Genomic DNA, 26,971 nt, shown 5'->3' with positions numbered 1-26,971 from the left:
GCCCTCACAATGGACTGTAACTCCGACAGCATGGAATCATGGTCTCCAAGTCCTCCTGGGCTTTCAGGGACCTACACTCATGTGCGCATACCAACCCTGCTCCCCACATATACATACATACATACATACCAACCCCTGCTCCCCACATATACATACATACATACCAACCCCTGCTCCCCACATATACATACATACAATTTTAAAAATTAATGATGAAAATAAGTCTAAAAATGTTGTTAAAGAGCCTGGAAGGGTGATATATACCTTCAATCCCAGCATTCTGATGGCAGGTAGAGGCAGGCAAATCTGTGAATCTGAAGCCAGCTGGTCTACATAGCAAGTTCCAGGACAGCCAGGGCTACATAATAGATAGAATCTGTCTCAAAAAACTAAAATAAGTAGTGCTCTTGAAGGCAGGTAGATTCCTGTGAGCTGAAAGGCAGCCTGGGCTACAAAATATAAACAAAAGGGCAGGGGTGGGTCAATGGGGAAGGGCACTTGCTGGCAAGCCTCCTCAAGGTCAAACTCCGTAACTCTTGAACAGTCAAAGGAGAAACCAACGTGCTATAAATTTTCTTCTGACTTATGAGGCAACACACACAGAGTAAAAATAAGTTGAAAACCAAATAAATCACTAAAAAAAAAAAAAAAAAAAAAAAAGACTAGGGATATATATATAACTCAGTGGTGAAGTACTTGCCAAACACAGAAATACAATGAAAAATAAAAGGCCTCCAAAGAAAACAACGGTACAGAGATGTATGTGGACAGGTTGAGTGAAAGGTAAGGTAGGGTGCGGTAGTGAATGCCTATAATCCCAAACGTTTGTGAGGTGAAGGTGTGGACATTAGCTATTACCACAACATGGGCGTTTGAATAAAAATGGCTCCAATAGGCTCATAGGGTGTGGCACTATTATTAGGAGTGGCTTTGTTGGAGGAGGTGTGTCACTAGCAGGTAGGCTTGGAGATCTCAAAGTGTCCTGCTGCCTTTGTGTCAAGATGTAGAACTCTCAGCTGCCTCTCCAGCACCAAGTCTGCCCTTCCTGCCATGCCAATAAAAGACTAAGCCTCTGAACTGTATGTTTTCCTTTATAAGAGCTGCTATGGTCATGGTGTCTCTTCATAGCAATAGAAAACGTAACTAGGGCCGGAGAGATGGCTCAGCAGTTAAGAGCACTGACTGTTCTTCCAGAGGTCTTGAGCTCAATTCTCAGCAACTACATGGTAGCTCACTACCATCTGTAATTGGATCCAAAATCCTCTTTCTAGTGTGTCTGAAGATAGTGACAGTGTACTCACATATATAAAATAGATAAATCTAGAAAGAAAGAAAGAAAGAAAGAAAGAAAGAAAGAAAGAAAGAAAACCTAACTAAAACAAGGCAAGAGGATCCTCTTTTCTATATGTCTGAGCTCCAAGCCAGCCTGGCTACATGAGCCCTCATCTCCAAAAGACAAATACAAAAACAAAGGAAAAGGGTCTCTTGGACTGGACATACTTTGGTGGTGCTTTCTTAGCATTCACAAGGCCCTGTGTTCAATTCCCAGTATTGAAAAATGGTATTTTGTGTTACCCTGCAAGTAAGATAAGGGAGGGCTGGGCAGAAAGGCGAAGTGCCAGAGAACACTCTAACGAGGACAAGGCAGACAAGCCTAAGAAATAGCTTTGAAACCTGGAACGCCACTTGGCTTGGCTATACAAGCATGTTTAAAACAGGATCTCACTAGGTAGCCCTTGCTGGCCTTGAAATTGTAATGTAAACCGGTCTGAGTGTGACTTTCCTTTCACTGCAAATCTTCATGTGCTTATGTCAATTCCTTGAAAAAGATGCCAACACCCATGAAACATGTGACCACAGACAGTAAGAGAGAGAAAAGGAATAGTGGGTGGATATTAAAATCTGGTTAAAACAACAACAACAACAACAAACCAAGTAGTCTTTGTTCACTATTATGACTAATTTCCTCAATCTAGGGTTTTCAATTTCATGATCCATATAAGGAGGTTATTTTTGGCAAAGAGATGTAAGAAATTTGTACACTGGACAAAGGAAAGCACAAAGAAGGCCTGGTTGTATGCCTTTTATTAAGCTCTAAAGGAAAGGACAAATATTAAACAAAGGGAATGCTTCCCTTAGGGTCTCTGCAAGGCTCCTTGCAGGTACACATACACAGTGGCAGTGGCATACACAGGTGTTGCAGCTTTATGAGATCTATTAGGAAGACCCTGCTAAGGTAGGTGGGGGAGCTGGAGGCTGAATGTCCCCAGCAGTGGCACAGCAGAGCACCAGTAAGGGCAGCAAGTGCTCAGACATAAAGATACACAAAGGAGTTCAAACCACAGACTATCAGAAAGTGTACTTTATAAGAGCTGAGCCAACAACTGTAGGAATCAACGAATCTTTTTCATATAGTTAAGTCTGTAAAACTAAACTATGTTCTTGGTGTTGTGCTAAGCACTAGATAAAAAGGCATGATTCCAGCTACCAAAGAACTAACTCTGTTATCAGAGGAAGCACAGGAATGAAGACAATCTAAGAACCTCTGGAACTAAATGTTTCAATTTTAAAAAGAAAGATCTTCTTCCTCCTCCTCTTTTTTCCCCTTTTTCCAGAGAGGGCTTCTCTGTGTAGTCCTGGCTATCCTGGAACTCTCTCTGTGGTTCAGGCTGGCCTTGATATCATGTAGATCCACCTGCCTCTGACTCCAGAGTGCTGAGACTAAAGGTGTGCCTAGCACCAGGTTTTAATTCACAATTCCTAAGAAATGGTATAGTACGAAATGAATAGCTGAGAAGCAAACAGACCTGGGGTCTGCATTTTATGACTAATTAATAATACCACCCCATTTAGCACCAAGGGTGGTTCCAATGAAACAGTTCACTATTCTAGAAGAAATCATAATAAACCTAGAGTTATGTGGATTTTATCTATTTAGATTTTGTGTTCTGGTTCAGGATTTTGTAACGAATTTTAAGACTTCTATCATCAGTAGAGGTAACTAAAGGGCATGAAGATGAAAATGATAAAATGAATGTTAACTGATGACTTCTTAGAAAGTCAGTGTAAGTAAGACTCAAGAGTTTTACTTCATTCCACAAGGATTTAACTCATCTAGTAAAGTATATAATTGAGGATATCCAGCCTAAAAGTAGAGTTTAACAAGCTCTAACAAAGCTCCTAAATCCCAGCTTCTATTTACAAGATTTAAGAACTGTTGCTATTATTAAAGTAGGGAGGGAGTGCGCATCTGTCAAAGCGTTATGTGTGGATGCCAGGGTACAGCTCTGTGAGGTCACTTCTCTCCTTTCACTTTTACGTGTGTTCCAGACAGTGAACCCAGGCACCAGGTGTCCAACAAATACCTTTTACTCACTGGGCATCTCTCATGACCCTGTTTGTAATTTTTACATCTCTACTTAATAGTTTATAAACTTGTTTCTAGAAGGAGGAGGAAGAAAAGGAGGCAGTCGCTTTTACAGTTTACACTCGTAATTCCAGCATTCTGGAAGCTGAGACAGGGTATCAGTTCAAGGGCAGCCTTAGTTATATAACCAAATTTAGGGTAGCCTGAGCTACATACTGAGATCTTGCTTTAAAAACAGAACAAAGCAATTAAACAAAAAAAGCTTTGAAAGAAAGTTCTTAAGCCAGGTGTGATGTGTGACAGTCACACGTTTATAATCCCAGCATCCCAGGAAGCTGAAACAGGAGTACTCAGAGTGTAAGAAGACTGTGAGATACAGAATGAGACCGTTTCAAAACCCAAATATCCAATGGGACAAACCAAACCAAACCAAATACGCACTCACAAATGACACCACTGTCTAAATTAAAATCATACAGATCCACTTCTCAGTATTTTTAAAGGTGTATGCACATATTTTATTTATTAGGTTAAAAGGGAAACCATGCTAATCAGTTTTGTTCAATCCTAGAATTCTTTTCACACTGTTGGAAACAAACAAACAAACAAACAAACAAACAGAAAGAAAACGGATGAGGCAGAGAACCCAAATGCATCACTCATCTCACCTCAAACTCCCTAACCAAGCTGTCTTGGTCTTGGTAAGCATTTGGAACTAAGTTCACTGAAAAGCATAAGTACCTGGACTAGTTTCCAGAAACTCGGTTACGGGAGTAGACTAGAAGCACTCATCTGCCTGCTACTATACTTCTCACTTCCTGCTTTGTTTAGACAGCTTGTTCTGACCATTTCAGGTAAGGATGCAGAAGTGTGTGTGTGTGTGTGTGTGTGTGTGTGTGTGTGAGATAAACAAAACAAAACAAAACTTTCCTCTTTAAAAGTCTTTAAAAGTGATAAAAGCTGGGGGCTGGGGAGATGGCTCAGAGGATAAGAGCACCCGACTGCTCTTCCAGAGGTCCTGAGTTCAATTCCCCAGCAACCACATGGTGGCTCGTAATGGAATCTTATGCCCTCTTCTGGTGTGTCTGAAGAGAGCAATGGTGTACTTATATAAATAAATAAATAAATAAATAAATAAATAAATAAATAAATCTTTTAAAAAAAAAGTGACAAAAGCTTTAGCAGCAAGTTATAAAAATGATTTTACATGCTTTTATAGAAATGCTTGAGAGAAATCAAAGGCCTCAAATGCCAAACTTATGTCAGGGCTTACTGCTTTCACAAAACATACAAAGATTATTACATTATTCCTTTTGGCACTACACCATACTTAAAATGAAACAACAATAACAACAAAACATACCTATCCCAAATCAAACATATTTGAAGTTTTCAACAAGAAAGAACAAAATGAAAATTCTGGATTTCTTTGAAGAATTCAAAGAAGAAACTAATGCTCAAATATCCTGTAGAACTTTGCAGATGTTGGTGGGTGCTCTATCACTGACTGACCTACATCCAATCCACCTCCCACCTCCCTTCCATGTTTTGAGACAGTCTCACCAAGTTTTCCAGGATGTACTTCAATTTGCTCTGTAGCCTGGACAGACATTACATTTTTCTATCCTCTTTCCTCCTTGGCTTCCTAAGCAGCTAGGATGATAGGCCTGGATCACTAGGCCAGGAAAGATTTTTAAGATTAGTTTGTACTGCTTGGATGGTGGCTCACGACTGTAATCCTGACATCAAGGATCTCAAGATAGAAGTGTCACTGGGAGTTATGTCTGGGCTACATAGTGAGCTACAGAATTTGGACTGTCTCAATAAATAAAAATAAGTAAACAAACAAACAATTACTCCAAAAATCTCATCAGGGGTTCCTTGCTTATGAATCCCAAGACATTCAAATCAGTTAACTCTTCTCTCAAAACACACACACACACACACACACACAAAACCCCAAAACATTTTATTTTTTGAGAAAGGATCTCATTCATGTAGCCAAGGATGGGCATGAATTCCTAATCCTCTTTGCCTTGGTCTCCCAAGAATTGAAATTATTATGGATAGGTACCACCAGGACCAGCCTTTTCCCCTAGCTTTTTAATTTCTGTGAAACTCAATCTAAAAATTAGAAGGAAAAGCAGACAAAGTTGGTAAGAAGCTCAAAAATCCAAGAAGTCTTACAATGGCCTTTCTTTTCCTTCTTTTTGAGACAAGGCTTCTCTGTGTAACCCTGGTTGTCCTGGAACTCACTCTGTAGACCAGGCAAGCCTCAGACTCACAGAAATCTACCTGCTTCTGCCTCCCAAGTGCTGGAATTAAAGATGTGTACCAGCAGCACCACAACCCAGCAGCACTTTCTTTCTACTCATAGATTTAGAGAGGTATGAAATGTGCCTGTCAGCTCTGAGGAAAGGAATCTAATACAACTACAGGAATCTCCGTTACTAGAGTCTCTCTATGTAGTCCTGGAACTCACTATGTAGACAAGGCTGGCCTTGAACTCAACTCTACCTGCTTCTGCCTGAGTGTTGATTAAAGAAAGGCATTCACCACCATGGCTGGTTCAAATCAAGGATTTTTTACTGTATCATTATATTATCTACACCAATAAAGTCAATGTAGTCAATTAAAAACAAAACAAACCAAAACCCCTATTAAACCCAAAATTGTGGGAAGCAGAGCCAAGAGGACAAATTGGAGATCAGTCCCGTCTACAGAGCAAGTTCCAGACCAGCTAGGGCTACATAGCAAGAATTTGTCCCCAAAATACAAAACAAAACAAAAAAAGTTCTTTACTAAAATAGAAATAGAATTTATCAGAAATTCTGGAGCAGATTTACTAGTTATGACTGGCTTGTTCTATCATTATTAAAACTAAACAATAAAGTTAAGTGTGATGATATGCACCTATAACAGCAGTATTTGAGGGACAGAGACAGGCAGATTAGGGGTTGAGGTCATTCTTGGCTGTATAGTGAGAGGTTTATATGAGCCACACAAGACCCAGTCTCAAGAAAAGGGAAAAAAATTCACTCTAACTTGAGAAATCAATACTAAAGTGTTATTTGATGGCTTTTTATTTTTTGTCCCACTAATGCTGAAGTTCAAACGCAGGATGTCATATACGTTAAGTACTCTACCAACAAATTGCCATCCTGGATCCTGTTAATTGGTTTATAAAGGTGTTAAACGCCCTTTTCAGCATTTAAAGACAGTGACTCATTTATACACAGGTGTATGTTAAATTATTCTTTTTGGAGAAGTGATCAAAAATAGTCTGTTACCCCTCCCCAACAATCTCCAACTTTTTTTCTAAGAATCCAGGCAGATTTTATAGAACACTGGAGGGTACATACTTTGTAACAATCACTGCAGGAAACAAAAGATATATTCTTGTCCCATAAGTAGTTATTATCTAGTGAGACCAGTCTAACTTTTAGCAACTTTAAGATTCTGTGTTTACTGAAAAACCAAGCACTTCTTTCCTTTTTGGACACAAACTGTTTAGCAAATGTATGTTGTTGTAAGCACTTCTTTCCTTTTTGGACACAAACTGTTTAGCAAATGTATGTTGTTGTCAGAAAAAGTTATCCTATCAAATTTGGAATACATCCTTGTATTTAAAACACCTTTAAAGATATAAGTACACAAACAATACTCTGACAAACCCAGCTATAAAGCACCATAGCAGGTCATCAAAAAAGGGTTGGATGTTTCATCCGAACTGAACGTGTTAAAAAGTTGAGGTTTATTTACTACATAACCTTTCTGGAGTTGAAAAAAGTCTGCCGGCTACTTCTCACTGTTTAGCAGGAAGTAAAAAAAAAAAAAAACTACTTTGAAAAAAAGTATAGTTAAGATTAAGAAAGAAGGAACGGAGTCACATTGGGGCTAAACGTGCACACAAGAGAGCATAAGCAGGAATAAAGGTGCTGGTCAAATTCTTAAGCAAGTTTCCTGAGGTTTACTAATTTATTTTTATCCAATCAGTTGAGAAAAGATGAGGGTGTGTAGTTAGGTGGACCTCTCCCTGACAAGGAGTCCTGACAGCAAAATCACTTCCTGAGGAAGGAGGAGCAAAAGGGAAGTTGAGGAGGCCACTCTGATCAGGAAGTGACTCGTTCTAAACTAACCCCAATCATACCTATAAATGGGGGGATGGGGTGAGCCCCAGCAGCCAAAGGCGGTAAACTAACTGCTGCCTGACACGTCCCGACATCACCTTCACCTCCTCTCTTGTAATTACAGAAAAGAGTCTACAGTTAAAAGTCAATCAGGCAAAGTGTCTCCTCTTTTGAAGGAAGGTTGTGCTCCGTCCGGAATGAAAAGAAGAGTTGAGGAATTGGGGACTGGGGCCACCGTGAGGCAAACGAAAGCTCCTTTAAGGAAGGAAGCATCCCGGGTGCAGAGGGAATACGCCAGCACCGGGAAACAACCTTCTTTTTCCTGGGGACACCGCCAGGCTTCCCACTGCTGCCGGCTCGGACCCCTGAGCCCCGTCGGGGGAGGAAGTAAAAGAGAGAGGCGGACCCCTTACCTTCTCCTCATCCGACACCCGATCCTCAAAGTCGGCCATCTTGGCTGCTCTGGCCCAGCCCGGCGGGCCGGCGCGAAGCAGGCCGGGAAGGAAGCTGAGTGGTGGAATCACCGAGGGGGCCGTCGGAAGGACCCGCCCGGAAGCTCCGGCCAAGAGGGCGCCATGTCAGTTCCGCGCGGGCGTGACAGCCTAGAGTTAGCGTTCTAAGAAGTCGGCTTTCCCCTCAAGGCTTTGCAGTCTTAACATCTTTCTCACTGAGTTTCAGTCACTTTCCCATTCGTCCTGGAATGCTTGGTGTCTCGATTGTCCGTGGCGCCTGGGCTCCCTCTGGTCAAGTAGCAGTTGCTACATCTATAAGTCTTTCTGATCCCGTTGGTCTCGTAGGCCGCCGAGTCCAGTGCACTAGGACCTGCTCGGCTCTAGGAGACATCAGTACTTTTCCAACCCCGGCACGGGGCGAAAGGTGACCCTCAATATGGAAAAAAAACCACGTCCCTCCAGCGCCACATGGAGTCCGTTTCCTGCAGAATAAGTGCCAACCTCGGATCCTTCCCCGCCCTCCTAGAGGACTAGGTAGCCCCTCAGTGGGCCATCGCGCTCCGCCACCTTCCAGATCTCCATCCAGTTCCCCAGGACTCAGTCTACACAGAGGCCAGCTTCAAGTCCGCCACTATCCCAGGATTCCCAACTCCGGGTTTCCGGCCCTTCTCCCCTCCCAGGTCCCGGCGCCTGCCGGAGCCGCAAGATGGCGGACGGAGACTACTTCGCGGAAGCCGCGCGGGCTGTGGGGTGTCCCCATGCACCTGTTCCCGGCTTGGGCCTGGGCCCGCCGCTGGGCTGGAAAGAGCGGCTGAAGGCCGGGTTGGCGAACTCTGGGTCCACGCTGTGGTTCCTGGCGGGGCTGGGGCTGCTTTACGCTCTGAGGGTCCCGTTGAGGCTGTGTGACAACGTGACAGCGGGTGAGAGGCCCAAACCTCCTGGACAGTCGGGGACCAGCGCCAAAGATCAGAGATTCTCGGGGAGTCATGGAGGGCTTTGCAGAAGGAAATTAGTGTTGCATGCTCCAGTGGGGTTTTTTTTTTTTCCTCTTGGGTCACAACAACCCGGCAGCTGATTGTTAAACCTGCGCTGCAGTTTACCGGCCCCTCCCTAGAGCTCTGAAGGTTCGCCCTGTCCTGTCTACATTACCACAGGCAATTACCACACGCTGCAAGCTTTAGGTAGTAAGACGGGAGAGAGCATTCCCAGATATGTACACACAATTTATATACATTCTAATCGTTTTCAAGGCCCCTTGAAAAATCGTACCTTTGAGTCTCCAGCTGCTTAACTTAAAAGAACCCACACCCAGAAAACCAAGATAAGCACATATGTCATACGAGATAGAAAATGCTATGATTTTAGTGGACCATACTTTTATTGTAAGACAGTTCAATTAAGAAACGTTTTTCGTAATAGTTTTATCCTTCAGACTTTTTTTTCATGAGTAATAAGATAGTACAGGAAAGGGAGAGAAGAGAGAAGCACAGACAACGGTGGGTTTGCTTAGTATTTTTCTTCGGCAGTTGTACAATGTTTGTTATGTAGCCTGGGCTAAAGATAAAAACTTGTAAGCAGTGTTTATACATGCGGATTATGCAAATACTATTCCCTAGCCCGTGGGCAGGATGAAGAGAAGGGGTCCTGGAGTGTTAGTGCGGTCTTTCTTTCCGCAGCCTTAGAAGAAGAAATATTTCTGTTAGATGGTGACTCTGTCTTTGAGAAGGCAGTGTTTCTGTCTCATGAGATGTCATGAAATACCACAGGATCATGTTCTGAAATGCTTTGGGTATTTTAGAAGATAGGTACCACATATTGTCTAATTTGTCTGTAATAGATCGATGAAGTGCTTAATGGTAATTTGTGTGCTCATTAAAATGCTGTTCATTGAGTCTGTCATTTATTTTCCCACTTGTTTTTGTTGTTGCTTTGAGGCCAAGATGTAGCCAAGGCTGACCTTGAGCTCCTGAGCCTTTGAGCCACTTCTTAAGTGTTGGATTTAGAGGCTTATACTAGCTAGGCTAGCTTTAAAACTGTTTTTATCACTGTTGCTATAGTCCAGGAGATCCTCGAGCTGGAGTCCTTCCTGCCTCGCCTCCAGAATGTTAGCATTGCAGGTTTGAACTATCAAGCCTGCTAACTCTGGTTTATTGTCTGTGTTTTAACTACATATGCCACTCAGATGAAAGCAGTTGACTATTACATATTTTTGTTTCTTTTAAAACTCAAAATTGGGGCTGGGGATGTAGCTCAGTTGATAGAATACTTCCCTAGGATACAGGAAGCCATGGGCTTCAATCCGTAGCACCCATAAACCAGGAATGCTGATACATGCTTGCGATCCCAGTACTTGGGAGGTACATACAGATATATCAGTTGTTCATGGCCATCCTCAGCTACATAGTAAGTTTGAGACTAGCCTGGACTATATTAGACCATGTTATAAAAGTGCATTTAGCTTTTTATCCTTCTATATTTGCTAAAGTTCTTGTCTAACTTACGGCTTATAGTTTAGATTTTCAGAAAAGCAGGCTAAATTATCTCAGTGTGACTTGATTGTCTTTTCTTTTTTTCTTCTTTGACCCTAGCTATTGATCCTAGGGCCTTGTACACACTCATTTTGATTTACTTCTTATTTAACTAAACAACAGGGTAAAACCCATTTTTATGTACATGAGAAGATTCTCTTTTTTTGGTTTTTCCGAGACAGGCTTTTTCTGTGTAGCCCTGGCTGTCCTGAAACTTAGGAAACTTCACTCTGTAGATCAGGCTGGCCTTGAACTCAGAAATCTGCCTGCCTCTGCTTCCCAAGTGCTGGGATTAAAGGCATGCATCACCACTGCCCAGCACATGAAAAGATTCTTAAGATATGAAACAATGGGGACTTAAAGTCACTATTGGTGGGCTGGAAAGATGGCTTAGTGGTTAAGAGCACTGACTACTCTTCTGGAGGTCCTGAGTTCAATTTCTAATAACCACATGGTGGCTCACAACCATCTATAATGAGATCTAATGCCCTCTTTTTGAGTCTGTCTGAAAACAGTTACAGTGCACTTACATATAATAAATAAATTTAAAAAAAGAAAAAAAGGTTACTTGTTTTAATAAAAAAAGTTTAAAATTTTGTTTCAAATGAATTTCACTTTAGGTATGAATGTAGACAGTTACTGACTTAGGGCAGTCAGCTTAGAATATTTGAGCTCTGCAATAGTGGAGAAGCTATCTGCATTCAGTAGAACTTTTGGATTTTGATCTTTTCCCAAGCCAGTATCATGATCTCTATGATACTGGGCAGCAACAGTAGACCAGTGCTTCCCACTTCCATCCATACAAAGTAGAGAGTAAACGACCAGTGCTATCCACCGTGTTATGTTGCTAAGCAATGGCAGCTGGAAGGTTAGAGACGTAGCCTACATTTTTTACATGCAGTGTTTTTAATCTGTAGGCTTATTTGAACATAACCTCATTGGAAGCCCAGCTTCTTTTCTGCTTACCTCTGTCCATGGAAACATACTTGCATGATTGCAATGGACTTCATAGTTGCACTTTGTAAAAACTTTAATGTTTTCTCTTTTTAACAGTAACAGGGTTTTTAAGTTCACTGACACCCAAGTTCTATGTGGCACTTACAGGGACATCTTCTTTGATATCTGGACTAATATTTGTAAGTAGTTTCTATTTTCTTCTCCTCTATTTTGATACCCATTTAAAATTGCTTATGTGTTTACAAATCTATAAATATTTGTTAGGATTTCTAAAATGTGTTTGATAGTTGGGAAAAGTTACCCAGAGAAACAAGTTTGAGAAATACCATGTTTTCTTATGGTCTTTTAGAGAGAGTGGTAGTATTTATTACATGTTAGTTTTCTTTTTGAGATAGGGTCTCATTATGTAGTGTAAACTGGCCTTGAACCCAAGGTGGTTCTCCTGCCTCTACCTCTGAGTGCTAGGATTACAGGGGTGAGTTACCATGCCAGACTTCATTTACTACACATTAAAAACCTGTATAAAGGATGGCAGTCGGCTCAGCAGGTGAAGGTGCTTGCTGCCAAGCCTGACTGATGACTTGAGGTTAATCTCTTGGACACATATGGTGGGAAGAGAGGGAACCTACTCCTGCAAGTCCTCTGCTCACCACTCTTGTGTGCCTGCACTCATAAACACAGAAGTGTAATGACTACGAACTGCAAAATAACCTGCATACCCTAATCAGGGGAGGATCAGGTGAGATGGATTAGAAGTTTAATGATTAAAGCACCTCCGTCATTATTTCAAAATGAATGAGGGACTGGGGAGATGGCTTAGTCAATAAAGTGCTTGCCACGTAAGCATGGGGACCTGGACCCGGCTCCCGGCGCTCACAGAGAGGCTGGGGTGCGTGCTAGCCTGTTACTCCAGCTCTGGGAGGGAGGTGGACACAAGCCTGTCCCTGGGCCTCACTCACTGGCCAGCTAAACCAATGAATGAGCTCCAAGTTCACTGGGGACCCGTGACCACACACACACACACACACACACACACACACACACGCATTGCACATACACAAATACGGAAACATCAATCCTTCACATGGAAATTAAGAAATGGGTTATTCTATAACTACTGTTACCAAATTTTTCCATTTTTCAAATGGTTTCAAGAGAATCTCAATATACATACAGAATTTGTTATTTTAGAAGCAGGAGCTCCCGTAAGCTAGTTGGCTTGAACTTACCCTGTAGTCCAGGTGGCCTTTTGCTATACAAGCATTCCCCATCCCATTCAGCTTACGCAGTGCTGAGCCTGGAACTTAGGGCCTGTGTATACTGGGTAAGCACTTAACAGCTGAACTAAGTCTCCAGCCCCTGAATATACAGGTTTTCTAATCTTACAACATTTTAATTTTGATAGCAGTGGGCAGACTAAAACTTATGTGTGGAATTTAGCATTCACTTACTCCAAGCCCCAAATGTTTCCAAATGCAGAGAGTTTAGCTGTATTTCTGAGTAAGCCACAGAAATACGATGAAGTGAATATCCTGAACATCTGTTTATGGGAAGATAAGAGTATTCATTTCACAGACTATAGGAACTATATGAGACAGTACATGTAAACGTTTGTAATGTGAAGGCTCAGTTCTTGGCTGTTAGTCTGAGAAGTCACACAATAAGGGACCACATTTGACTTTAACTCAGTTTTTGCTTCAATAAGATACTACTTTTCATTTCAAAAGTATTTCTTTCTCTCTCTCTCTCTCTCTCTCTCTCTCTCTCTCTCTCTCTCTCTCTCTCCCCCCTCTCTTCCTCTGAGACAGGGTTTCTCTTGTGTAGTCCTGGCTGTCTGGCTGTCCTGGAACTCACTCTTTAGACCAGGCTGGCCTCAAACTCAGAAATCCACCTGCCTCTGCCTCCCAAGTGCTGGGGTTAAAGGCGTGCGCCACCACCGCCCCGAAGTATTTTTAAAATATGTTCTTCATTAGCTTTTCTAGGTTCTAGTGTTTCTTATTGTATACTTTGGGAAAATTCTGCTACAGACAATAGTATTAAATATCTATTATTGCCATTTTTTCTGTTCTTTTTTTCATCTGTAGGTGGCGCTGTACAGCTTTAGTAGAAATTAGAGTATTTTTTGACTTTTTTGTTTTGTTTTTTGGGTTTTTTGTTTGTGAGTTTTTGTTTGTTTGTTTGTTTGGTTTGGTTTGGTTGGTTTGGTTTGGTTTTTTTGAGGCAGAGTTTTTCTGTGTAGTTTTGGCTGTCCTGGAACTCGCTTTGTGGACCAGGCTGGCTTTGAACTCATAGAGTTCTGCCTGCCTGTGCCTCCCAAGTTCTAGGATTAAAGGCATGCACCACCACTGACAGCTAAAATATTGGGGATTTTTTTTTCTCTTTCTCTTTTGGTTTTTTGAGACATTGTTTCTCTGTGTAGCCTTAGCTATCCTGGAACTCACTCTGTAGACCAGGCTGGCCTTGAACTCAGAGATCCACTTGCCTTTGCCTCCTGAGTACTAGGGTTAAAGTCATGAACCATCACCACTACCCAGGTCTTTGACCTGTTTTTAATCTTTGAGATAAAGTTTCAAAATGCCAAGAGTTTTGTTTGTAATTATGAGTAAGTCACAGAAATACAATGAAGTAAATATCCTGATTTTCAAATAGTTCAACCTGGGGAAGAACTTGTCTCAACCCTGTTAATTGCATTGCTGAATATTAGACCAGTGCCTTTTGGTTCAGAAAGCACTTTATTAAGATTCTTGTTAGTTAAATTTACTAGATAAGGAAACTGAGGCTCTGAGATGTTAATTGGCCTGCCCAATGTGCACAGTTAATATAAATAGGGGATCTGGTGTGCATCTTGGAAGCTTGATCCTAGTTTAATATTAATTGCTTTAGTTTTGAATTGTGCTGCAGATAGAATCAAATGACGAGAGGTGAAAAGGTCTATAGATTAGATACGCTTCCTTCTTTATTGAAACTTCCCACTATAGCTTGTGCTGGCCAGGAATTTATGATCCTCCTGGCCTCTGTGTGCTAAGAGTTGAGACTAGGCAGGTGCTATCACATCTGACTTACTCTTAGTATTCTTTAATACCGTTTAGCAAGTGTATACTGTTGCCTAAGCTTGTCTAAACATCATGACACATCTGTAAGAAGGGTAGTTCACTTTTGCATGGCATCTGTGTTTGGGGAATCTGGGGTTGGGGTTTTTCTTTTGCTTACTCCCTCACCCATCCAAGAGCAGATTGTGCATGTAGAGTGCTGGACTGAATAGGAACATCGCTGTAATTTCTATTTATGAATTGCATTTTATGTGAAAAATTGTTCCTCTTTATTACAGATATTTGAATGGTGGTACTTCCATAAACATGGTACATCTTTTATTGAACAAGTGTCTATCAGCCATTTGCGGCCCCTGATGGGAGGAGCAGAGAGCAGCATTTCAGAGCCGGGCTCTCCTGCCAGCAGCAGAGAGAGTGAAGCCCTCAGGCACCACCATCTATCAGGTGGGGTTTTTTTTCTGTTTTTTTGTTTTGTTTTTATTTTTTGTTTGTTTGTTTTTTTGGTATTTCTAGTCTCAAAACAATAGAGTAAGTAGTTTGTGGAGATGTTAGTAGTTAGGGGATATGATCAGATCGTGATGGTGGAACCCTCGTGGATAGCATTAATGTCCTAAGGAAAGAGACTCCAGAGAGCTGCTTACTCTTGTCACTTTATGAGGAAATAATAAGACAATGCCATTTACAAACTAGGCACTAAAGCTGCCAGCACCTTGAACATGGATTTTCCAGCCTCCAAAACAATAAATACATTTCTGTTGTTTTGTCATTGTAGTCCAAATAGAATAAAACACAGACAACCGTCTTTCCTATAAATGCAGGTAACCCAGGGCTGCTATCAGCAAAGTCTCAAACCTCTCTGTTCTGTAGCCTGTCATCCCAGACTCAGTTGTTTGTTGTTTTGGTTTTTTTGTTTTTTATTGAGAGTTTCACTATGTAGCTCTGACTGGCCTGGAACTCTCCCTATATTCTAAACTGGCCTCAGACTCAGAGAGATCCTTTTGCCTCTGCCTCCAAAGTGTTGAGGTTAGAGGAGTGTACCACGATGCCCAGACAGGCACAGTTTGTTTTTTGTTTTGTCTTGTTTTATGTATTTTTTCCAGATAGAGTTTCTCTGTGTGGCCCTGGCTGTCCTGGAATTCACTCTATAGACCAGGCTGGCCTCGTCAGAAATCCGCCTGCCTCTGCCTCCCAAGTGCTGGGATTAAAGGTGTGCACCACCACTGGCCAGCCAGATGCAGTTTTTAACATGTGGCTCAAGGTGCTTATTCTGGTTTCAGCCATCATATTTACCTTTTTTGTTTTTTGTTTTTTGTTTTTTGGATTTGGTTTTTTCGAGACAGGGTTTCTCTGTGTAGCCCTGGCTGTCCTGGAACTCATTCTTTAGACCAGGCTGGCCTCGAACTCAGAAATCCGCCTGCCTCTGCCTCCCAGAGTGCTGGGATTACAGGCGTGCGCCACTACCGCCCAGCTTCATATTTACCTTTTATTCACTAGGAAAATATTCATTCACTTCTCCTAAATCACCCTACACTGTTCAGAAGTATCTAGCATGCACAAGGCCCTGGTTCAGTTCCCAGCACTACCAAACAAAACATGTCTAACAGATGTAATACCAGCATGTGGGAGATTGAGGCAGAAGCATCAGGAGTTGAAAATCATCCTTAGCCAAGTTTGAAGGAATTCTGGCCTACATATGGGAGGGTGTACTGGCAGGTTTTGTATGTCAACTTGACACAGGCTGTAGTTATCACAGAGAAAGGAGCTTCAATTGGGGAAGTGCCTCCAGAGATCCAGCTGTGGGGCATTTTCTCAATTAGTGATCAAGTGGTGAGGGCCCCTTGTGGGTGGTTCCACCTTTGGGCTGGTGCCCTTGGGTTCTATAAGAGAGCAGGCTGAGCAAGCCAGGGGAAGCAAGCCAGTAAGGAACATCTCTCCATGGCCTCTGCATCAGCTCCTGCTTCCTGACCTGCTTGAGTTCCAGTCCTGACTTCCTTTGGTGATGAACAGCAGCATGGAAGTGTAAGCTCAATAAACCCTTTCCTCCCCAACTTGCTTCTTGGTCATGATGTTTGTGCAGGAATAGAAACCCTGACTAAGACAGAGGGTAAAGGTTAAGTGACATCATGAAGGTGAACCCTTGATCTAATAGGATTGTTACAGGGAAGGGGGAGGGAGATTATTCTCACTCTCACTACCACTCGAAGACAGGAAAAAGGCTACTGTCTCTAAGACTGTCTAAAGGCCAAAAGGTTTTGAGATGCATACCAGATACATACACAGTTCAAGTAGTGTGGTTGCAGATGTGAGCCACCGTCACAAGGTCTCCTCAGCTTTTATGTAGTCTTTCTTCTAACCTTTACTCTGTGCTAGCCTGATCATGCTGTATGGTTTGTTTTATGTGTTTACATGTGTGTGTGCATAATGTGCCCATACAAGCATGCTCAAACAACCTATTAGTTTATACCTTATTCCTTTGCATTTATTTATATTGTTTTATGTATATGAGTGTTTTGCCTGCATGTATGTCTACTTATCATGTATGTGCTTGGTGCCTAAGGAGATCAGAAGAAGACCAGTCTGGCCTCAAACTCAGAAATCCACCTGCCTCTGCCTTCCAAGCGCTGGGATTAAAGGTGTGCGTCACCACTGCCCTGCTCAGGTGGTTGTTTACATGACTAACTCTCATGCGATACAAGTTAATTCCAGAAGCTGTGGTAGAATCTAGTAATATAGGAGTGGATGAAGTTTTAGTACATCCTGTTTTAGAGAAACCAAAAACTAAATTATGAACTAAAATTCACTAAGACAAAAATATAACAATAACTATATTTGAATCTGATTTGATTCTGAGAACAAGGGTGAATTGTACCTTTTTCATATTTGTGATGTCTGTAACTGACACTGTATATACCTACATTTCATTGAACTAATCTTTCCTCTTGTTTTTCAGAATGCAAGGTCTGGAGAAACCCTTTAAACCTCTTTAGAGGAGCAGAATATAGAAGGTTAGATGCTTGCTTTCAGTTTAAATATGGTGTGGGGTTAGGTTAAAGTACTGTGGGTACTTGTCTTGTAAATGTCTCACAGCCTCTTCTAATTACTGGCGATACTGACTCTATTAAAGGGAATGATTAGCTCCAGTAGGTATCGCCCTGACTGTGTTTACTTTTTTTAATATTAAAGGAAATAACACATGTATGTAATACATGTGTAACACATGTATTTACCCTCATCCTCCATCTCCTCTTCCCCTCTTCCTCCCCCCAAGTCTCAGTTTTACTTCCGTGTGTTTTTCTTCTGTAACCCTCTCATTGTACCCATGGGAGCAGAAGTCATCAGTGTCTCTCCTCTCTCTAGCCCTTGACAGCCATTATTTCCCCTGGCCAGGACAGGGGAGCGCCTGCCTCTCCCTTCTACCACTGAATGTTTATTGGCTCAGTCCTATGTAGGCCCTATGCAGACAACTGTAGTTGTTGTGAGTTTGTGAGTGTCATGGCCTTATCACAGTCTTTTCTTTTTTTATTTTAGATTTATTTATTTACTATATGTAAGCACTCTGTAGCTGTCTTCAGACATCCCAGAAGAGGGGGTCAGATCTCATTATGGATGGTTGTGAGCCACCATGTGGTTTCTGGGAATTGAACTCAGGACCTTCAGAAGAGCAGTCCGTGCTCTTAACCGCTGAGCCATCTCTGCAGTCCCGCCTTATCACACTCCTAAGTCAGCAGTTCATAGCCCTTCTCCCTGTTGGTCAGATCTTACAGTTTTTCTTTGCCTCTATCCTTGTTAGAGATGCTGGGGCTTTTTTTTTTTTTTTTTTTAATTCTGTTTCTGTTGTTATTTTGAGATGGGAGCTCGTTTGTGCAGCCCTGGCTGTCTTGGAACTCATATACAGACCAAGCTGGCCTTGAATTATGAAAATCCATCTACCTCTGCCACATCAAGAGTGTTTTTGCTTATTGTGTCTGTTTTTGCTTGTTTGTTTTGTTTTGTTTTGTTGTTTTAAGATGTTACTCTGGCTGTCCTGTAATTCAATAGTAGACCAGGCTGGCCTCAAACTCACAGAGATATGCCTGCTTCTGTCTTCCTAGTGCTAGGATTAAAGTTGTACACCATTATGCCCAGACTTTGTTAGTTTTTTAAAACAGGGTCTTCTGTAGCCTTGTTATATAGTATGTATTTCATATAAACCTTTTTGAGAAATTTCTTTCTATTTGAAACATTTATGCGTAGTATCTAGTTTTCAGAGTACTTTAATGAATACTTTATTGGTTATTTTAGTTTTGAGACAGACTTTATTCTGTAATTCAGGCTATCTTGAAATTTGTTATGTGGTGTAGGCTGGCCTTCAACTCACAGGCAGGACCCACTGTGTCGGGCTGAACAATTCATTCTTTTCTGTTTTTTTTTTTTAATATTTTATTATTGAACCATGCATAGTACATTTTAATTCCTTATTGAAATAATAAGCTTTAAAAACACCCTGAATTAGAACTGGTAGTCACTTACTTTTAGAATTTAAGTGTCTGTTATAGTGATTGAGACATTTTTGTTTTCTACAGATACACTTGGGTGACCGGTAAAGAGCCCCTTACTTACTATGACATGAACCTGTCTGCCCAGGATCACCAGACCTTCTTCACCTGTGAAACAGACTTTTTACGTCCCTCAGACACAGGTGTGTATTCACGCTACAGACAATGATTGTGAAAATTATTTCAAGTGTTCTCTAGAGCTCTTATTATACAGTTACTTGGCTTGGAGTTATGTACATTATAGATAAGAAATGCAGATAAAATTATGATTATAAACTAAATAAATGAACTATTTTATAAGAATTTCAAATGTTAGCCGGGTGGTGGTGGTGCACGCCTTTAATCCCAGCACTTGGGAGGCAGAGGCAGGTGGATTTCTGAGTTAGAGGCCATCCTGGTCTACAGAGTGAGTTCTAGGACAGCCAGGGCTACACAGAGAAATCCCGTCTCTATAAAAACAAAAACAAGGGCTGGAGACATGGCTCAGCGGTTAAGAGCACTGACTGCTCTTTCAGAGGTCCTGAGTTCAATTCCCAGCACCCACATGGTGGCTCACAACCATCTGCAATGGGATCTGATGCCCTCTGGTGTGTCTGAGGACAGCAACAGTGTACTCACATACCTGAAATAAATAAATAAGACTAATTTAAAAAAAAAAAAAACAAAAACAAGAAAAGAATTTTAAATGTTTTTGCTGTTTTATTACTTAAAACAATTTCAGAGCCTGGTGGTGGTAGTGGTGGTAGTGGTGGTGGTGGTACATGCTTTTAATCCCAGCACTCTGGAGGCAGAGGCAGGCAGATCTCTGAGTTTAAGACCAGCCTAGTTTATAGAACTAGTTTTAGGACAGCCAGGGCTACACATAGAATCCCTGTCTTGAGAAAAAGAAATTCAGATGAAATATAGCAGAAAATAGTATCCATTGCTTTGGTCTTGGAAATAATTCCCTGACAACAAAGCAAGGGCTGGGGAGATAGACCAGTAGGCAGTGCTTAGTATGCAAGTCTGAGAACATGAGTTCTGGTCTCTAGAGCCTGTGTAATCTAGACACAGTACTGCACAGGCCTGTAACCCCTACATTTCTATAGGGAGATGAGAGACAGAAACAGGAGAATCCACAGAAGCTCAAGAGCCATCTAGAACGCTAGACCCTATCATAAACAACATGGAAGGTGAGAACCAGCATCCAAGCTTGTCCTCACTTACATTCATGTGCATGAGCACACACACACACACACACACACACACAGTGAGAAGGGGAGGGAGAGGAATGATATGTAGAAGAAACTGGGGATATTTTCTAGTCAAATGTGAAGATTCATATAAAGCAGTAGTTTATAGAAATGTCCATTTCCAGGTCTCTCTAAGTGGTTCCCTACAGAACCACAGATGATTATGTGGGCTGTGGACAATGCTTAGTGGTAGGGTCTTTGCTAGTATGTTGAAAGCTCTGAATCTGAGAGTCATGGCATAAGAAGTATCCGACCTAAAGACAGGCTGTTTTAACCAACTGTCCTCTACTTTGAATACCTTTGCTCTATCTTTATGATAAATTTCTAGTCAAATTCTTTAAGACACTTCTCTGAAAGCTCTTATATAGTATATATTATATATTTTTGATAGAATTATGAATGGGTGGATGGCAGGCATTGGTATCACACGCTTAAGTAATTTCATTAACAACAATCAACACATGGACAGCATATGTACTAATTTGTTCTTCTCAATCACACTGAGATAAGAACTATTATCAGCTTCTTTTTAAAAAGAAGGAACCAAACTGGATATGGTGGTTTATGCTTCTAATCCTGGCATTCTGGAGGCATAAGCAGGAGGATTGCCTGAAGTTCAAGACCAGGTTGGGCTACGTAGTCCTTGGTCAGCCTGAGCTACATCGTGAGACTGTTTCAAACCCAGGTGCATGAATGAATGAATGAATGAATGGGAAGTAAGGCAAAGGAAGGTTGAGTAACATGCCACTCACAACTAATAAATGATAAAGCTGGACTTCAACTGGGTTGTGTCTCTTAACCCCTGCACCACCCTACTTCAACTGGCTGCACTGAGAAATCAGCAGTGAGGGTCTGAAGAAAGCTAGTTTCTTAGCATTGAAGTCCGCTAATTGTGTCACATTGTTGCTGAATAAAATATACTAAGGATTGGTGGCAGCAAGAAAACCAAGGATCTTTTTGTTTTTTTTCGAGACAGGGTTTCTCTGTGTAGCCCTGGCTGTCCTGGAACTCACTCTGTAGACCAGGCTGGCCTCGAACTCAGAAATCTGCCTGCCTCTGCCTCCCAAGTGCTGGGATTAAAGGCGTGTGCCACTACTGCCTGGCAGGTAAAATTTTTTTAAGCATAAAATAATTAATTATAAAATTATATATATATATATATATATATATATATATATATATATATATTTGTACACACACACACATGCTTAGCTCTTTTTTCTCTCTTTGGAATGTGCCTTCAAAGACCTAGTGGGGTGTCTTCATTGTTAATCTAGTCAGTCAAATCATACTGACAGAGAAATCTAACCCCATTCTCCATTTTTCAGTTCACACACACACACACACACACACACACACACATATATGTTATAATTATTATATAGAATACATGTATATAAGAGTCATTTAAGAAGAAACTTTGGCAAATACTTGCAATTTCAAGCACATGGGAAGCTTAGGCAGGAAGTTCTCAAATGTGAGCCATTTGTTACTATATAACAAGACTCATTTACAAAAACAAAAACAAAAAAAGACTTGTATGTAGTTTACTATTGTTAAAAGAGTGTTTGTTTTAATGAAAAATGGTCATTTTCAAGTTCTTTGGTACAGCGCAGTGATAAAGTATATATTCTTTGCAAGTATTTAGTCTTATGATATGAAGCTTAAAATATGTGAAAAAGCATACAGATTTTGAAATTTCTCCATGGAACTATTTAAACAGAACTGTTTTAGAGAGCCATCATCAGAGCTCCCGTCTGAGGGACAAAAACAAAAGCAAAATCTTTTACCACTCTTGTAACTTTTCCTAATAGTCATTTTATATAAACCTTTATATTTAATTATATTTGGCCATAAGATTCTGAACGTTATAATATATTTCTTCTTTTGTGGTGGGGGATTTTGAGATAGGTCTCACTGTGTGGCTCTGGCTGCCCTGGAACTCATTATATAGAACAGACTGGCCTTGAGTCACAGGGATTCATTTTCTGCCTCCCAAGAACTAGGATTAAAGGGCTTCGCCACCACATCTCACTATGATGACGCATTTTAATTATACTCTTGTCAAGTCTTTAACAGCTATATGCTTAGCTCTCTTTTTTTCTCTCTTTGGAATATGCCCTGTAAAGGCCTGGTGGGCTGTCTTCATTGTTAATCTAGTCAGTCAAATCATACTGACAGAATCTGAACCCAGTCTCCATTTCTTAGTTCAGGTAGACGTCACCGCCTCCATCATAACTATTTCTCTTATATATGAGATTTTGCTTCTTTTGTTTTGTTTTGAGAGGTAGGGTCTCTTCTTTAGCCCAAGTTGTCTTCAGCTAGATTTCTAGAATTGTGAAACCTAGCTCTGGATTAAGATTCTGAGAAAAAAGGTGACTGTTTGAGCTTTGCCCAGTGCTTGTTCCTCGCTGGACTGAGGCGGCACTGCCTTCACTGCTCCAGCTGACACACTCCGGCTCTGTGTAGGGACCTTTCCTTAGAGATAGTATGCTTTTTAAATAACTGGGAGAGGTGCTAATGAGACTAGCAAAGATGGCTATCACTCCTTAATTCAAAGCATCTAGGAGCCACATTTTCTGTCTGTATTTATTTAGTATTCATTTTGGAAGACTCTCACATGGCTCAGGCTGGTGGCTGATGAGGACTTGTTTTTAATCTTTCTGGCTTTCCCTGAGTGCTAGGATTACACACAGGTTGTGTGGTGCTGGGATTGAATACAGGTCTTTGTGTTAAGCAGCCATTCTGCTAAGGAAGCTGCATCCCCAGTGTGGTAGTCTTCTTCCTCGCCTCAGCGTCCCCTGCTGAAGGAAGTGAGAGGCAGGCATCCTTATTCTCAGTTCGTTGATGTAGGATAACTCCTCAGCCAGGCTTGCTGGTTCATGCCTGTAAGCCTAATATTTGGAAGGCTGAGGCTGGAGAATTTTAACTTTATCTCAAAAATAAACAAACATGTAAGTACCGTCCATCTCCCAAATGGACTGCTTTGGACACCTAGAGGTTTTGAGCCATTCATATACAATCCATCTAGCAAGATTCAGAGTGACCAAGGAACAGGCCTTTCTTTTGTAAGCTAGAGATGACACACCTCTCAAGAGAGGGGTTGAGTGATTCCGGTTAGGTAGGAAGGGTAAATGGAATAGTCAGAGGAGCAGCTTTTTCACATTCTCTCTGCTGGAGGAAAGAAGCATGCAAATGTTAATTAACTGAGGGGTTTGGCATGGATTTTCTTAAACCATTGGTGTCATTTTGGTCCTTGCAGTTTTCTGAACTTTCAGGGCAGTGTGTGTGTAATCTAGTTAAACTCTGAACTCACAGGTAGACTTTGTTGAGTGAGGATTAGGAATGAACTGTCAGTTTTGTTTTCCTTCACTTGCATAAAGGAAAGATTTTCCTCAGGGTAGTTGTTATCTGTAGCAGAAAAGGCAAACATGCACATAAGTGCCAAGTGGCAAGTCGCCTGCGGTCATAGTAGCCATTACAGTAGTAGAGTTTGCTCTCCTCTAGTTGATTGGTTGGTTTGAGAATAAGCAAAAGTACCCTTAAGGGCTGGTTAAGCAGTGTGCCTTGACAGGTCTGAGGTAGGTAGAAGGGTAGCAGAGTACTGGGCAATACTCGTAACCCTGTCTCAGAAAGCAAAACAGAACTTTTGTAAGTAAGCAAAAACCCAAAAGAGTTCTCATTAGTGCCCAGATTTATACTGGGATGAAAGTTGGGAAATATGGGAGTGGACGTGTGTGCCGAGGCTGTGCCAGCCAGCGTGGAGTGAACGTGTGTGCGGGGGCTGTACCAGCCAGTGTGGAGTGGACGTGTGTGCCGGGGCTGTGCCAGCCAGCGTGGAGTGAACGGGTGTGCCAGGGCTGTGCCAGCCAGTGTGGAGTAGACGTGTGTGCCGGGGCTGTGCCAGCCAGCGTGGAGTGGACGTGTGTGCCGGGGCTGTGCCAGCCAGCGTGGAGTGGACGTGTGTGCCGGGGCTGTGCCAGCCAGCGTGGAGTGGACGTGTGTGCCGGGGCTGTGCCAGCCAGCGTGGAGTGGACGTGTGTGCCGGGGCTGTGCCAGCCAGTGTGGAGTGGACGTGTGTGCCGGGGCTGTGCCAGCCAGTGTGGAGTGGATGTGTGTGCCGGGGCTGTGCCAGCCAGTGTGGAGTGGACGTGTGTGCCAGGGCTGTGCAGCCAGTGTGGAGTGGACATGTGTGCTGAGACTGTGCCAGCCAGTGTGGCATGGACGTGTGTGCCGGGGCTGTGCCAGCCAGTGTGGAGTGGACGTGTGTGCTGGGGCTGTGCCAGCCAGTGTGGACTGGCTGCTCGGTTGTGCACATAGTGCGCATGCTCTCAGCACTGTGCTCCTCCTGGGACTTTGTAGACATTTACATCTGTAATCCCTTTTTTGTGCTTACTAGAATATTGCAAATATTAATTGAAAAATAGTTAAGTCTGGGTGAGTTGGATTTTTGTGTATGTTTTAATTATTTTAAGCATATCATGAGGTCTTAGCAGTATTGAATAATAAATTTGTATTTTTACTTAAATTATTCTTAAGCCTTTTTAAAAAATTTAAATTTATTTACTTTTTTAACTTGTATTTTCCCCTTTCACTTTAGACTTAGGGATACGCTGATTGTAAAGCTCAATCTTGAAAGGCAAAAATGATAGAGGATTTGAAAACATAAGAATAAGGAAAAAGGGCTGGAGAGATGGCTCAGCGGTTAAGAGTCCCGACTGCTCTTCCAAAGGTCCTGAGTTCAAAATCCCAGCAACCACATGGTGGCTCACAACCATCTGTAATGAGATCTGACATACTCTTCTGGTGCATCTGAAGACAGTACAGTGTACTTAGATATAATAATAAATAAATCTTTTTAAAAAAAAAAGAATAAGGAAAAAATGCTTGAAGATGGACTGCATAAACTCATTAGAAATAAAAAGTTACAAATGATATTGTTTTCATGTGTTAAATTAACAAAGATTGATAATGTAGACTGAGTATCCCCTGTCTGAAATGCTAGGGAACAGAAGCATTTTTTTAGATTTTCTTTCATTTTTGAGATATTTGTATGTGCATAATGATATCTCTTAAGAATAGGACTCAAGACTAAACTTTAGAATTTTTCTTTCATATATACATTTTACACATAGGTGGAAAGTAATTTTTTGTGTGTTGGTTTTTTTATATTTAGAGATAGGGACTTATGTAGTCCAGGTTAGCCTTTAACTCCCTAACTAACCAACACTGGTTTTGATCTCTTGATCCTTCTGCCTCTACCTCCCACGTTCTGGGACCACAGGTCTGTGTCACAGTGTCTCTCTTACTGTGCATGCATTTTGACTGCAGCCTATCTCATGAAGTCAGGTGTTGATTTTTCCACGTTGGTTTCATGCTTTGTAGTTTGAAGTTTTGTATAGAGATGCTCACCCTGGCTCAGAGGGTAAGGGACTGGGGAAGTGGTCCCTTCTCTGTGCTGACTCAAAGTACAAATTAATAATTTTATTGAGCAGTGTTTGAGAGTATATATCCAAAATCATTTAAAGACTATACCTATTTTAAATAAACTGTTCTGCAAAGCAATATTTGGTAAGCTATACAAAGCTGAAAGATTATGTTTTCTGTTTTTGTTGTTGGTGTTTTGCATTGCAGTTCTGAGAATTGAGCTGAAACCTCAAACATGCTAGGCAAAATTTTTTACCATTGAACTTTATTTCCAGCCATTTTGCTTGCTTAACTCAGGGTCTTGCTGTGTAGCACTGGCTGGCCTAGTACTTGCTATATAACCCTGGCTGGCCTCAAATTCATTGTTATCCTCCTGCCTCAGCCTCCTGGGAATGTTCACTAGCACCTGACTGAAAGATAGTTATTACAGTGTTTTTTTGTTGTTGGTTTTTGTTTCTGAGACAGGTTTCATGCAGCCCAGGATAGCCTCAGACCCTGTGCGTAGGTGAGAGGATCTTGAACTCTGCATCCTCCTGCTTCCACTTTCCAAGATCTAGAGCTATAAGTTTATGCATAGTATATAGTGTTTTTACAATAGGAAAGCACGGAAATGACTTCACTTTCCATGGAGAGCTAATTAGATAGATAGATTAGTTAATTAATTAGATAGATTATGGTTATGTACTAGATAAATTACGGTTATATACTATATAATTACCTCAAATATTGATAGAAATTCAGCATTAAAATTTGGCCTATAAATACTACACAGTTTATAGAAGAGAATCTGGTCTTCACAGGTCCACTAGCCTAATACCACATTCTGTTTCTGTATCCTATTTTAGTGTTGTGGCAGATTGATGTTCTTTACCTGGTCAGAATCAGGTGGTGCTGGCTTGGATCAGTTTGTCAAGTTCAGGAAGCATTAGCTGTCAGCTAGCTGGTGACACGTTTGATATGAAAAATGTATTTTTGTTACACATGTGGAATATATTGTCTCATTTTCTGAGCCAAGACTAATATTTTGTTTCCAAAGGAAAACTCAAACATTTTCCAGGTTATTCTTTCTGTACAGTTGGAGGCTTTGTTCCAAAGTCAACATCCTTAAGTTCTCCATTTTTCTTATCAAATGTAAAGTAAGCCAGGTAGTTTTAAGAATATACTTTGTGTATGTTTGTTTAGCTTTTAAGTGACATCATAAAGTGCAATACCTCCATTTTGGTTCATTAAATGGTAGCAAAACCCATCCCATTTTTTCAAAGAAATCCTAATTTAGGTTAGTGGCTTGATAAA

The 26,971-nt window shown here is 41.4% G+C and overlaps 2 protein-coding genes across 4 annotated transcripts in view; one reads left to right on the top strand and one right to left on the bottom strand.

Moving 5' to 3' along the window:
• The window catches only part of Capza1 (capping actin protein of muscle Z-line subunit alpha 1), a 43,934-nt gene extending 35,931 nt beyond the window's left edge, over positions 1 to 8,003 (bottom strand). Inside the window, exon 1 of the mRNA XM_052179566.1 lies at positions 7,911 to 8,003. Within this exon, the coding sequence (XP_052035526.1) occupies positions 7,911 to 7,949 (39 nt within the window). The 5' untranslated portion in view covers positions 7,950 to 8,003. The remainder of the gene's footprint in view (positions 1 to 7,910) is intronic.
• A 652-nt stretch (positions 8,004 to 8,655) lies between these two features.
• The window catches only part of St7l (suppression of tumorigenicity 7 like), a 66,615-nt gene continuing 48,299 nt past the window's right edge, over positions 8,656 to 26,971 (top strand). For 2 of the 3 annotated variants that reach the window (XM_052179563.1, XM_052179564.1), the window contains exons 1-5: positions 8,656 to 8,869; positions 11,531 to 11,613; positions 14,763 to 14,928; positions 17,435 to 17,489; positions 19,047 to 19,162. In XM_052179563.1, coding sequence (XP_052035523.1) covers positions 8,656 to 8,869; positions 11,531 to 11,613; positions 14,763 to 14,928; positions 17,435 to 17,489; positions 19,047 to 19,162 — 634 coding nt within the window. The remainder of the gene's footprint in view (positions 8,870 to 11,530; positions 11,614 to 14,762; positions 14,929 to 17,434; positions 17,490 to 19,046; positions 19,163 to 26,971) is intronic. The other variant, XM_052179565.1, reaches the window with a different exon arrangement.

Source organism: Apodemus sylvaticus, chromosome 4 (genome assembly GCF_947179515.1).
Source record: "Apodemus sylvaticus chromosome 4, mApoSyl1.1, whole genome shotgun sequence".
Taxonomy (NCBI): domain Eukaryota; kingdom Metazoa; phylum Chordata; class Mammalia; order Rodentia; family Muridae; genus Apodemus; species Apodemus sylvaticus.
This window is presented reverse-complemented; position numbering and strand designations above follow the sequence as displayed.